The sequence below is a fragment of the Etheostoma spectabile genome, chromosome 23 (assembly GCF_008692095.1).
Source record: "Etheostoma spectabile isolate EspeVRDwgs_2016 chromosome 23, UIUC_Espe_1.0, whole genome shotgun sequence".
In the NCBI taxonomy this organism is placed as follows: Eukaryota; Metazoa; Chordata; class Actinopteri; order Perciformes; family Percidae; genus Etheostoma; species Etheostoma spectabile.
In genome coordinates, this window is record NC_045755.1 from 14568432 (window position 1) to 14583550 (window position 15119).

At 39.2% G+C, this 15119-nt stretch overlaps 1 protein-coding gene across 1 annotated transcript in view; it reads right to left on the bottom strand.

The window, feature by feature from the left end:
* anks1b (ankyrin repeat and sterile alpha motif domain containing 1B) overlaps nt 1–15119 on the bottom strand; it is a 219654-nt gene that overhangs the window by 141816 nt on the left and 62719 nt on the right. Inside the window, exons 2-3 of the mRNA XM_032505829.1 lie at nt 13846–13926; nt 9349–9505 (exon numbers count right to left, since the gene is read on the bottom strand). Of these exons, the coding sequence (XP_032361720.1) occupies nt 9349–9505; nt 13846–13926 (238 nt within the window). The remainder of the gene's footprint in view (nt 1–9348; nt 9506–13845; nt 13927–15119) is intronic.

Genomic DNA, 15119 nt, shown 5'->3' on the forward strand with positions numbered 1-15119 from the left:
GTTTTTGTGACTGCACTTGGGGACACATTCAAAGTTTTCGCAATTTTTTGGACCAACTGATCGTCATCTCTTAAAGTAATGATGGCCCCTAGTTTCTCTTTATTTAGCGGATTGGTTCTTGCCATTATATGCCGTCGGCTGTGTATCAACCTGACGTCTGCACAACCCAACTGATGGTCCCAACGCCATTAATAAGGCAAGAAATTCAACTAATTAACCCTGACAAGGCACACCTGCGAAGTGAAAACCATTTCAGGTGACTACCTCATGAAGCTCATTGAGAAAACACCAAGGGTTTGCAGCTCTACCAAAAAAGCAAAGTGTGGCTACTTTGAAGAAACTAGAAAATAAGAAATGTTATTTCACACTTTGTTAAGTACATAATTCCACATGTGTTGATTCATAGTTTTGATGCCTTCAGTGAGAATCTACAATGTATATAGTCATGAAAATAAAGGAAACGCATTGAATGAGAAGGTGGACCCAAACTTTTGTCCTGTACTGTACATATAACACACAAACACACACACACACACAAATATTCAGTTTAGAATAGCAATGCAATGTCTGGAGAATAGGTCATTGATCTATTAAAAAGGTCAAATGCAATAGCACATGGAAAAATAAGTGCTAGACCCAATAGGTAATTCATTTTTTACCATGTACAATAACAAAATATCCCGAAATATATAAAACAAGGTGGGAATGATGAGGAACAGTATGACACAAAGCGGTGGCATTTTCTGCCACAGAGTCGCTCTTTTTTTTTTTTAAAGATACCCTTAGAGTGTGTTATTACACTTCTAGTCTATACAATCCTCAAAGGCACTGGTAAGATACTGTAAAGCATGGTGAAATGTGGTTGCTATGGTTACCAACAGATAACATACATATGTGGCACACAGATTAATGACAGTCTCACTGGTTGCATATTTTGTGCCACCCTCTGGGCTTTCACACATGTTCAACTTTACACAGAGCAAGGCTAATATTTTAGTGTGTTTTCAGCCAAAGCTCAACTGAATTGAACTTTGAACCTAAAAGAGAAAATGGGTAGAGCAATCTCAAAAATGGCAGAAGTATCAAGAGGATGGGGAAACACACATGCACGCATGCATGCACACACACACACACACACGCACGCACGCAGGCACGCTCACACACACTTTGGCGCTCCCTATGACCCGTTCTGTCTCTGCAGCCTTAAACGGACAATAAAGCTTTGTCTGTCCAATCCGCTGTGCCTCACACACACAGCGTTAGATAGGGAAAACACAATTCCAAGACAGAAAGGAAAGTGACAAAGATATGAACAGAGAGTGATAGATCGACGGAGATAGAAAAGAAGAGGAGGAGAGAGAGAGCGGGAGAAGTAGATAAAAACCCTCCATGTTCTCAGAGCGAGCTATATATTTCCATTACACTTGCTCTGACAGCTTTCCGATATCATCTAGCACTCGGTGTATTGTTGCTGATTGAGCCCTGAGCAACAGCCATTTACTAATGACACATCAACAGGCGTGGCAGCATATTATTGACATGCCCATACAAATGGATGTCAGTTCTTTCATCAGTGTACGGATATGATAGGACTGACAGTTAATGGTCATACTTATTTAAAGTAAGCGTAATAAAAAGTATCTGCTTGTCCTTTTAACCAAGATAGCTGCGTGGTTTTATTATTATATGGTGTAAAGAACAATTAGTTTAATTGCATAATTCATAATTTTTTATGATACATCTTTCCTAATCATGCAGCATCCCCTGCATTACCCTTCTTAACCAAAGTACACAGACAATAACTACTTGCACACTTGTAGTATTACAAAACATTGACACACATGTAAACACTATCAGCGTTACCGAAGTTCATCTGCATGGGACCAAACAAACTGCTACATCCATGCAATTAAATGGTCTTATCAGACAGGCCGGGGCTGAAATGAAACTAGAGCAAATGAAGCGCGGAGGTATTTGTTTGAACATACACCATGTTAATGCTGATGGACTGATATGCAGGATGAGCTTCGTCTACGTCGCGGCGTCTCATAATCCCAGCAGCTCAGCGCGCTGCCTGGGGAGAGCTGGGTAAACAAATAGAGAATGGAAAAAAAATGAGCAACACCACGGTGAAACGGTTTCTCTCATTTATCACTCTTGTCTTCTCTTATTAATATGCATCCATCTCTCTGTTTACATGTAGCCTATACAGAATATACTAAACTGTAAATAAAAAGTCAGCATACATAGGGTTTTTCTTGTGTACATGAATTTAGAAGAAATTTTATTTTGTTTGCTACAACATAGCAATGATCATAGTTTGTATTTTCTTATATATCTTGTTTGATTTCAATTGTAATAAAGTATTGTATTTTTCCTTAACTTTTTAAATTTAAGTTGTTAAGGTGTTTCTTTCAGGCAGAAAACTATAGTTTGATGATATATATGTGAATAAAAACTTTCAGCACATCATACAATAGTGTTTTGTATAGAAAGAGAGGCAGAAAGAGCATGAGAAGCACAGGCCTCCTCCCCGCTTCCCTTACTTCTCTTTTTAGCCTGAAGCTATTAAGGTCTTCTGAATGGAGAAGAAGGAAAAAGAGCCGGCATTTACAATGATATAAGACAAAGAAAAGAAAAAGCAATTGCTTGATAAATGACTAAAAACAAATCACCAAATCACGGCCACCTAATCAACAAATGCATTTATAATTTCAGCTCAACTAATATCCAGATACCTTTAAACATTTTACTATCAGTATTGACTTCAAAACGGTCATCATGATGATCATGTTGACAACTGATCATAATGCTAGCTGTTCATATTTTATTGATTACAGTATAAAATTAAAAAAAACCTCAGGCATAGTTACAATAACATATAAAAAAGGGACCTCATCACTTTTTCTGCAATTTTATACATTTTTTAAACGTAAAACATGATGTTTCAAACACTGCGTTTTCCCAAATCACTCTTTTATAAAAGGCAGTTTTGAACTAACTCTGTTCAATACATCAGAACTGCTTTGATCTTTGATCTTCATCATATTTGAAAAACATCATGAAAAAGATTTTTTTTTTTTATCCTTGACTAGTGAAAGCCATAAAATCTGCAAATGTGAAATGTATTGATAAAAGACACAAAGAATTTGTAGTTAAAGAAATGAGCTTCTAACAAATTGGATAGCTTTTAGTCCTGCATCAGACTTCTCAGAGGTGCAGTAGACTGCCTGATGGTTAAATAGAGACAGTCTGCCTTTGAGCAAGACAAAATCCCAAACAGCTCCAGGTAGCTCCAGATCTTCCTGTAGGGTTAGCAACTTAAAGAGGAACCATATTTTCATTTTCTGTCAAAGTACCAAAGAAGAAAATCCTGCTTCTTCATATAACACCTCAATTAACACACTCACACACAATCTGCTCCAGCTTGCAAGGATTTGTTTTTGATAAATAGCAAGATGAATCGGTTGTCTTTAACTAAACTTAAATTAGGAAACCCACTGCCAACAGAGCGTCAGGCTGTGAAAACACATTACATAACACGTTTTTACACATTACTCATAAAAAAAACATCCTATGGCTCAGTGTGACTGTATGTTTTGGTAGTAGCGGGCATGGCTTTAGGCTTGAGGAAGGATTTTCCCAGGGTGGCTTCTGCTAGCAGCATGTGTTCTCACAGAGGCCATGTTCACATGTTGACCGTCAGGAAACATATGGTTTCATTTTCATGTGTGGTAGCAACATCTGTGCATGATGGGCTCGGAATTGCCAAGACTGTAAGATGAATACACACAGGCAAAAACACAGAAAGACATTTGTGGAAACACAGCAGGCAAGCAACCTCATTACCTTTCACCTTTGCCTTAGTTCACACAGCCTCTGAGCTCCCAGAAGGCCTTGCTACACCTGGAGAAAAGCCTACAGGAAGTATTTCATGCATGCACAAGTTCACACATGCTAACGCCACATTTGAAGCAAAAATGGTACATCATCTCTCTTATCATCTCCCTTGGTTTTCTGCTGCTGATCCCCTTTCTCCTCCTTTGGGAGAACAAAGGGGGAGACAGAAGACAAGAAGGAGAGAAAGAAAAATAATAACCCTCCATAATTCTGTTTATGGAAAAGAAAACATTCTTGGGATATATCTGCAGCACAGGGGGACATACTTGACCTAATCAGTCACCCACACATACACTCAAAATAACCCTTAAATTGACTAGTTCAGAGGCCCCATACAGAGGTAGTGTGCTAGTTACCACACACACACACACACACACACACACACACACACTCGCACACATGCATGCACGCATGCACGCACGCACGCACTACGTCCCTCACACTGCCATGGCTAGGCACAAGCAAAATAATCTTTATAATTTGGGTAAAGTGTGTCATCATTAGTCAGTCAGCATACTTTGTCTGGATGCACGTTATTCTAAGTGCCACTGGTTCAAATCCTGGGGCCAAAATGACTCTGTTTTGGACATCATGGCACAGCACAGCTGGTTGTGTCACTAAAATCTCCTAAAATTGCATTTTGGGGCACGACACCACAAATTAATTTTATATCAAATTGAAACTTGGTTGTATGTATAATACAATATCTTTGTGATGCTCAGTGGCCGATTCTTAAATTTGGAACCATCCTTAGATGCACCATAAACGAGTTTCTCAAAATGGTCCTTGTAAGGATAGGCTATGTTAATGGTTCCCAAACATTTTCGCTTTGATACTAGTACACAATATACGATCCCCCTCCCCCGGGAAAGAGAGCTCTGTAAATATAGTCCATATATATTAAATATGTATATTTTTTTCACTTTTATTTTCTTTATTATATTTAATTGCAATGTTACACAGAGAGCGGTGCGCAACAATCAGCTTAGGGATAGTCAACGAGGAACAATGCGATTAGACTGGGAGATTGTCAGTCGGCTCCTTAGATGGAATTGTGGTCACCACTATGTGTTTTCTTGGCATTTTTTTGGTAGCTGTGGCGTTTGGTGTAGCTTCATCGTCTGCCTTTACGTTTACCTGGCAGTCCTTTTACAAACTTGTCATTGCTTCGCTATCAGTTCAGCAGAACCATGTATTGTATTTTTATATTTAGCGTTGTCCCCGCACCATACCCAGGTACAGACCTAAAATAAAGCATTCATGAGTCTCTCAGTGGGAGAAAGAGAGATCACAACAAAAAACGCCTCAGTCCTCAAAATATGCATTTGGCCATGCAAGCAGAGTGCAAGACTCATGTAAACAAGCACCCTCTATCACTGCGTCATTGTCTCTCACACATACACAAACACAAAAACATGCACACCCAGTATGTTACAATCATCTTCTCCAGTAAGACTGCCTGCAACAACCCATGCTCCATTAACAAAATACCACACGCACACAAACACACACACACAAACACACACACACACACACACACACACACACACACCTGTAAATGGAACTACTGGGACCAATTAGGCAGTAAACTGTGATCTGAAACTGGTTTACCACCAACTAATAACATCCACTAACCTCAAATAATCATCTATTGGCTGCAGCATAGAACTGGCCCACCTACACACTTCCCACAGCCAATGCTCTGAGGACCTTTCACACTCATTACAGCTTCCTCCTGTGTCCTTTTCCACCGTCTCCTGCCACCATTTGTTACCTCATGTACAAAAGTGAGCACAAATGTTGTGTTTCTATCGTTCATGTAAAAAAAGAGAGAATAGTAATTCAAACCGTGTGCCTCTCTAGAATCACCAGATAAAACTAAGCTGTACACCCAGATTCACATACACCCAACCTCTGACACGTGTAATGTGTGTGTGTGGGCAGAGTAATATGTTTGAGTATGGGATAATGTGCAGCCAATGGCTTGTTGCTGTAAGTCTCCATGATGGGTGGGAGCATGTGTGAACCTCAGTATATCAACATGACTAATGATACAGGCAAGACAGACAGTGGGGAAATATGGAGCTTAGGCATAGTAAACATACTAACACTATAAATCTTACATTCCGCTTTTTGCCTGCAACCTGAAAACAACCCTCACACAGACCACCCATAACTGCAAGACTACGGTACAACGATGCGTCACAGAATCATAAAATGCACAGGTACCGTAATTTAAACTTGCTAAAGTCAGTGGTCAAGGAAAAAAAATAAAAACACAAATTTTAACCTAAAGAATGTGAAGGCCCAGTCATGCTGGAGACTGTGTGTTGCTTTGTCTGCATGCAATAGTTTGACAGACAACAGAAGCTTGCTAATGTGAGCTCTGGAGCTTTGCATTTTCACAGATTTTTACTGTACAGAAGGAGAGATGAAAAGTGATGACAACTGATGATAATAGTAATTACCAGGTTGTTGATATACAAGGCTCAAACTGAGATGTATGATACAAAGAGAGAACAAGAAATACAAGAAAAGACGACCAGTGCAATTAAAGGATTAAAAGCAACCGAGGTGTTTATAAAGCTTCATTTCACCATTCTTTCACTGATGCACATGAATAAAAGCTAACTTTAAAACACAACCACATAGATTCTGTAAGATCTGAATATGTAAGTGTCATGATAAATATTATTTTCTCTTTCTTATTCACATTCAAATGTATTTACTGCCAGGACAAAATTAATTAATAAATGCATACTGTGTTTCACAATAATTAGGTAAATATAGATATCGATGTCATTTTCATTGGTCCTCTGTTACTCAATAGATCAAAACTGTGACGCAGTTTGTATCTTTGCATTATGTTGGCAGCATGTAACACACGTCCTCCTTGCTACTTTTTTATGTGCACACCACACCAAATATTGACACAACAGCATTAGTCCGTCTCCTGTAATGGGTAAATTACAGGAAACAAACTTACATGATTCAGTTTGCAGCCTGTCTTTATTTTGTTTCAACAAAGTCTCACTTACAACAAATTCCTCTCTCGCTGTACAAGAAACTTCCACGACACTCCATTTTCAACTTTCTTTGACTGTATAATGATGACTTATAGCTATCAAGTCTCGCCTCCTACACATGAACCGCATTGGGGTTTGCTGAAAGTTATTGTAGAAAGTTAAATAAAATAGCACCAAAAACCACAAATACACTAAGTAACTGACTGCACTTTAGCACCCAAATAACTGGAATGATTGGGTTTTAGAAACTGAAAAAGTCAGGTGACAGTAGATCTTCATATGCTCTATGTGCTTCCATAACAACATAACACGGAACATAACAAAAGACCACACACACACACACACACACACACACACACACAGACACACACACACACACACACACACACACACACACACACGTTGACTATGCACTGAAGTCAGCATCTGTACGGTCTCGTTTCAATCAGCATCTTTCACCCTGTATGTGTCCACGCTGCCTGCCCAGCAGCCCGCTCAGCTCTACAAATCAATGATGGGGTAAAAAAGGAAAATTACCCGTGTTCACTTGCTGACAAACCTCTTCATTTCAGGGGCAATAGACACCATTTATCACAGCAAACAATTAGGCTCTAACAACTCACAGAGGGAAATGATTTGGCTAATCGTGAGAGAGGAAAATGTGCTTATTATGCAGAGTAATTAATGCTCCAATAACCCGGGAGGTCCATTACTACACTGCCATCAAGAGTATGAATACTTTAAAAAAAAAAAGATCAAGATTTTAGCTGTCAACACCCTCTGCATGCTTTGTGCTCATCTTAAAATGCCAGCACATCAGCGAGAGTGTGACATCAACAAAAAACTGCAAGCAGAGGTAGACAGGATAAGAGTTAGGGAGGAGTAAAAGGTCAGTTTTGCTGATGAGGAATGACAGCAGTGGCAGGCTGAATGCTCCCAGAGAAACGCTCAGCCGGCTGTCAGAGAGAGAATCCTGGGAACCGTAAAGGATCGGCTCTGTTGGACAGGAGCCATAACGAGACGACCTGTGGCAGAGCTGGTTTAAATACAACAGAAGAACTTTAATTTAGCTGATAAGACCTTTCTTGTTCTGGAACAGTTACAACACAGACGGAAAGCTTTTCTTTTAGCCGCAATTGACCATTTAACATGTAAATGTGGGCAACAACATGAACAAAGGTTACATTTATGTATTGTTTCTTTTGCTAAAAGCTTAATTAATAAATGGCTTCTCTATGCTACAGAAATCCAGACATGAAGGTTTAATGATTCTCTTCAGAGTCCATTAAATTTACTTGCCTCTTTCGGAGATATGTCAGAGGTCAGGGCCAGAGGCGTTTAGAGCTGATACAGAAGACGGCTGACCCTAATAAATATAACACCAACACTGGCAGCAGTAGAAATGGACTTAATAAGCAGCTGCAATCAACAAGAGCAGCAATATATCTTGATATTAATGTCCTACTAGACAAATTTATAAAAGAATATCTGAAGGTCCTGTTAACACCTCTTCTACTGACAATTAAACATTCTGTAGTTAACAGTTGGGCTGAGCAATGAATAGATATTATATCAGTATTGATATATGAGGCAAGAGATCATCTTAAATTTTGGTTATCGTAATATTGTGATTTAACACAAGTGTTGTATTTTCCTGGTTTTAAAGGCTGAATTACAGTAAAGTGATGGAGGGATCTTCTGAACAAGACTTCCTAGGTGGTTTGTTATTTTCCTTTACCCATTTAATCATTGTATCCAAATTACTGATGATTATTTATCAAAACTCTCATTGTGTTAATATTTTGTGAAAGCACCAATAGTCAACCCTACAATATCGCCGCAATATCGACATTGATAAAAAATAAAATATTTTATATTGTGATATTTGATTTTTTCCATATTGCCCAGATCTAGTTACTGTACTGTAATTAAAGTCTATTGTTACTATCTGTCCAATCTGAGTATTCTGTTTCTTGAACGTACACATGTTGCACTAAAACAAGTTCCCTCCCGAGGCTATTTTGAAGCCGCACCAGGGCTCCATGCACTGATTGTGACTGTTATAAAGAAATGCCAACAAACCAGAGCACGTTTCTCTCCCATCACGCAATGCTGTGTGGACTAGCCAGGCCCTCCTCCGCAGCGCTGTGGAGGAAGGTCTGGCAATGCGAGACTAACTGTACTGTAATTAAACATTCTGTAGTTAAGTGTACTGTAAGCAGAACAAAGAAAATACTTTTCTATCCAATACAATAACTGTGATTCAAATTCAGTAAAGTAATTGTAAGATTGTGGCCTTATGTTAGACTAAAAAAAGACATCATGCAGTTCTAATAAAACTTAGAATTCACATGACGTTTCCCACCGGCGGCATTGACATTCAAGGCTTTTCAGAGGAGGAGGATGGGATTACAGCGTTTACCTGTTGGTTGACCCGGCAGTGTGAGGGTCCGTGGTGGATCAGGATGCGGACGATGTCCACGTCTCCCCGCCAGGCGGCCAGGTGCAGCGGGAAGCAACCCTTGCTGTCAGGCACATTTGTGGACGCCTCAAACTGGAGCAGCTTTAGTACAACTTCCCTGAGAGAGACAGTTAGATACACACAGGTTAATATATAAACAGATGGAAAGATGGAGGGATGGAGAGAGGGAGCAGAAGCCGAGCTGGCCGACCTGGAATCTCCATCATGGAATAATGTCACATTCCCCTTGTAAACACCAAATCAAACATTTTAACCTTACTTCATACATAATTCATCTTTTGCTGTGGGACATACAGTACAATGCGACCCTCAGACATATTGCATCATTTATCGATTTACTCCAAGAAGGAACTAAATCATGTTAAAATCAAAATACATGCTGAATTGTGAGCTGCCTTTTCTTTGTCCTCATATTCTGTGACCTTGGCGATATTGTTTTTACTGGTTAAATACATTTGTTGTGCTTCCTCTCATAGTCAGTGTAATTTTCTACAGAACAATCTTTTTTTTCCCCTGGCAACGATTTCTATTTTTCCCAGGCATGACAGTGATTCTGTGTTTTCACACTTTCAAGCTTCAGCTGTATCTCATCACTCGTATCTGCAGCATCAGGATCACATTGGCTGGAGCCAGAATAAGCCTAAATGACCAACATAGTTTTTTTGTACCATGTGTTATTCAAGAAATCATAATGTTGACCGAGATAGGTTCTGCATTAAAATTAAGATTTTTAGTGATAAAGTTTTGCATAATTTCAAGGTTCAAGGTTCAAGGTAACTTTATTATCCCCAAGGGGCAATTTGAATTACAGCCACATTAACATTTTTTATCAACCCCAACAATAAACACACCACAGTACACAGCTAATTTAAATTAATTAAATTTACAGAGTATTATTAACCATGGTAATAACCGCCGGATGAATGACCTTTAAGTCTGTTAGTTCGCATCGTGGCAGACTACCTGCGCCCGGATGGCAGCAGCCTAAATTGATCCACAAAGACACTAGGATCGCCAGGATGGCTCTCGCCTTCTTCAATGATCTGGCCTTCTACAGGTCGTGGAGGTCATTTAAGGTGTGCCAACAATTTTGCTGCACACCTTCACAATACCTTGCATGCGGTTTCCCCTGTTTATGGAAATGACCCTGCCAGCAGATAAAAGAAAAAGTAAGAACTGATTCAATAAAACAGGAATAAAACATTTTCATAAAAACAGTGTCGACATTAAAACTACGAAGCTTACGGAGAAAGTGCATGCGCTGATGTGCTTTTTTACACACAGCATCAACCTGGGACTCAAAGCACAGTTTACTGTGTTTAATTTGGGGCGGCCTCTAGCTCACCCAGTAAGAGTGTTCGCTCCATGATGGCTGAGTCCTTCAGCGGCCTGGGTTGGAATCTGACCTGCGGCCCTTTGCTGCATGTCATCCCCCCCATCTCTCTCTCTCCCCTTTTCATGCCTATCAACTCTAATAAAGGGAAAAAGAAAAAGCTTTGCAAAATGTATCCCAACCTCTTCTTATTTCAATCAAACCTGTATTGTGCATTTTAACTATAACACTCTTAGGAGGAAAAGAGAAACAGAAACTGGTTTATGTTTAATCAAACACACTGAGAGAATAAACTACCCTAGTAAATTTTGCACTTCACAACTGAATGCACAATATTCCAAAAGAAGAAATCGGCCCTGTTTTGTCTCCATGATCAATGCCTTTGAATCATTGGTTTAAAAAGTAGGCTTATGTACTGTATAGCAACATGTACATGAGAGGCTGAAGGTCAAATTGTTTGTATTATAGCTTGTGCTGGACAATTTACGCTTCACTAGTCCATGCCAGTGTCCTATCTACTTTGTTTTTTTTCTCTCTACCTACTTCACTCAGTACTGGAGGCAGTGATAGCACAGAGTTCAATTGGAAACTTAAAAAAACAATTAAACGAAGAAAAACAGTTCCATTTGTCCCTTCCATTAATAGAGAGAGCGACATATCATAGCGCCGGGGCTTGTGCCGGAAATCCATTTAGCTGCTGCTCAGCAGTAGTAATGTCAGCGATACTGTTTCATATTAGGAAGTCTCCAGCCGAAGTTGCCACCTCTCTCTGAAGAGGTATGGCGAAGTGCGTCATTTGCGTTCGAAATGTCAGGGAGAGAATCCGAGGAGAAAGAAGGGCAAAACTTCTCGCAGGAGCAGGGGTGAAAGCAGCACTGAAATTCTTAATGAACTGATTTGTTAACTAATAATGTATTATATTTTTTATATAATTCACTCTGGTTTAAGTGGCAGTTGTCCAGCAAAATGACACTAGGAGTATCTCAGGGTCAAATACATACTGTAGACTGTAAGAAATAAGGTCAAATATGAGAATATGCAACTTTTTGCTGTTTGGATTGAGCCTGCTTGCATCACCGAGAGGCTTTTTTTATGTGGTAAAAAAATGCACAATTAAATTATTAAAAATTATTATAATTATTATATTACTGAATAAGAAATCTCTGAATACAGCACTGCCTGTTGCCAGGTTTTCTTTGTCTATACCCTAATTGCTGGTTCTCTTTATACTATTCTACCTAAACGTTAAATCATTCCTCTGGAGCTTTTTGTTGGCAGCCTAATTTTCAATCCAAGGCTGCAGTTCTCTCTCCCTCCCTCCAATCCTCTCCAGCTGATCTGAAGGAGGAAATCCACATAATTGCCTCCAAAACACAGTTCTAATCCTTCAGTTCGGCCAAACTGGGATAGTGGTCAGGCTTGCAGCTGATCCACACTGTGAAGCAGATTTCTCAGCAGGCCCAGGTGAAGAAAGGAAACGGCACTGTAGTTCTGTGCAGATGCACACAGAGCAGTCACACAGTTGATCTTTTGCAGGGATATTGTTTTTTGCAATTTTGTATGTTTGACTATTTTGAGAGTACAGGTGTGGCATGACCCTGGAACAATGTCTGTTGATTGATTGAACTCAGAAATACCAGTTACCAGTTGTCATTTTTTAATTATGCATTCAACCTTTCGATACCTTTATAATACCAACAACTTATCAAAAGGACAATGTGAAAACAAGGTAACAATTTAAATGGGACTGCTGGTAGTGATGAACCTATAAAAGTGGTCACCAGGGGCCAGTGGTTAAAAAAAAATGGCTCAGCCACAGTGTCGAATCTACACCACGCAAATCCCTTCACTCCAGCAAAACATATTCTGGAAGAATCCAACAGTTACAGGGGCATTTTGCAGGGAAATTTAGTAAATGCAACAATACCAAAACTGTTGCAGCATAAAATGCATTGCAGACCGGTAGCAGAGCTAATGCTGTGACAGTAATGCAACAGTCAGGCTCGGGATACTTTCCTTAGTAAAAAAGAAAACGAGAAGAAGAAGAATCTTCGGTCTCTAAAACTCTTTACTTTCTTATTACTCTCTCCACAACATTGTTTATAAAACATTGGAAGAAGAAAAAAATAGCTTTTTTGTCATTAGACCACTCAGCAGGTGTCACTGATTACCATAAAAAACATGGCTCTAAAATCTGAGTTAGCCTGGGGCTATAAAAGAAATTGTTGTTTTTTTGTTTAACAGTGTACAAACAAACAGTCCATCAGACTAATCCAAGAATAATACTACTACTACTACTGACCAGTCTAAAGTGTTAGCTGTACGGCTAACGTTAGCTGCTTCTGCTCCTACTTTATGCTAACATTAACTTTGCTCTCTCTCTAGGAGCAACTGTTTTCACTTTCACCGCTCTCCTAGCGTTGTTTTTGACCGCAAGTGGCAGCTCTTTTCGTCAATAAAGCTCTAAAACCCACTATACGCTACATGCTCAGCATCAAATGGCAGACTCAAGGCAGAGACTAATGTTAGCTTGCGAACACACATAGTTGAAATTAGGGTAAGGTATTTCTCTCAGGAGACCAAACACAGCGCTAACAGTTAAAAGACAGTGAGTGTTGGACTAACATTCATCAGGTGTCCAGAAGCATGACGCTAAATTAATTACAGTGTTGCTCCATGAATGTTGGATGTGTTAAAAGGTGTGTTGTGTTCCTAGTGTTACAGCTTGTTTCTGTTGCCCCCTAGTGGCCCGAAAAAGGAGAGACCTGACCAAGATGTACACATTACCATATGGCACAAAGTTACTGACTACACCACTGTTCACCTGACAGGAGAAATAGAAAAACAATAAAAGGAAAAACTTTTCTACCCTGACTTAACAATTTATTCTACATACAAGAAATTCCAGCACTCCAAAATATTAGTGCTACAAATGTGTCAATTAACTTGCCAGAAAATGAATTTAACAGTTTTTATCATTTATTGAACAAAAATACCAATACTTTGATGGTTCCAACTTAAAGATACATCAGACACTTGTACATACATGTATGGAAATGCATATAATTAAATAATACTTGTAGAAGACAGAAAAACAAGTTTACCTGTGTCCATTAAGTGAAGCATGATGTAAAGGTGTATATCCTGTGCTGTCTGTGCAGTTGACATTCAGGCCCTTCCACATGCTGGAGATAAAACAGAGATACATCAGAATTAATCCACCGCAGCCACTTTTACACCATCTTACAGTATTGAATGTGCTGGTTGACACTCTTAGAAACACAGTTATGTACATTTTGAATTGCTTTTTAGTCAGAAAACACAGGCTTGAACAATGTAACATCTTTATTCATCATTTGAATATGTTACCTATCTTATCTGCTGCACCTGCTCTGTTTTAGACCCAGGAAATGGCAAAACACACCCAGCCAATCAGGATTTTTCTGTTTACGCAAGTAGCTGTTTTTGTTTCTTCAGTTCTTTCTTTACATACAATACTGTTATTTTAGTGTGTTTGGTTCCCAAAGAGATAAGTCTAATTTATAATTTGTGAGTTGAGTTTAAGTCCTATTTCATCAGATTGGCAAAAAAAGAACGGTTGTACTCGCAAAATGCTGAGCATGCAAATAAAACCGCACAACACAGAATCTTATAAGGATAGCCAGTTGTGCGCGCGCGCACACACACACACACACACACACACACACACACACACACCAACAACCACACACCACACCACACACACACACACACACCACATAGAAACAGACATACACACAGAGAGCCCACACTTTCCTCATGGCTATAATTATATGACCTCTCTTTTCATATGAACTCCTCCAAGCGCGTCAGAGAGAAGTACTAATTGTTGAATTCCAGTCTGTAGAGCTCTGGGAGGAAAAGCAGAATCAAGTAACGTGTAGAAGCAACTGTGTTAGCTTTTGTTTGAAATGTGAAAAACTTGAACAGGAGCTTCTAACATAGAGTCTCAAAATGCACAACTGTGTCTCACATTACCTTTTCCAGAAACACAGAAAGCAAGATGTTTTATTTATTTATTTCTTCTTAAGGGGACAATACATATATGAACATTTTCACAAATGTAAATATCCATGTAGCCTTAGGCTAATTTCCATCTGCAGACCCCCTGGCAGGTTGATGGTACACAAAATAATAAATGCATACAATACACTATACACAGGCTAAATACAGAGAAACAGGACAAGAACAGTGATCACTCAGAACAGACAGTACACAGAAGAATGGAGAACACAAGGACATATAGAGACAAAAAAACAAAAAAAACAAAAACAAAAACACAACATCAACTATATTACACAAACCACAATTTTGCACATGCCCTGTCTAACCTGATATT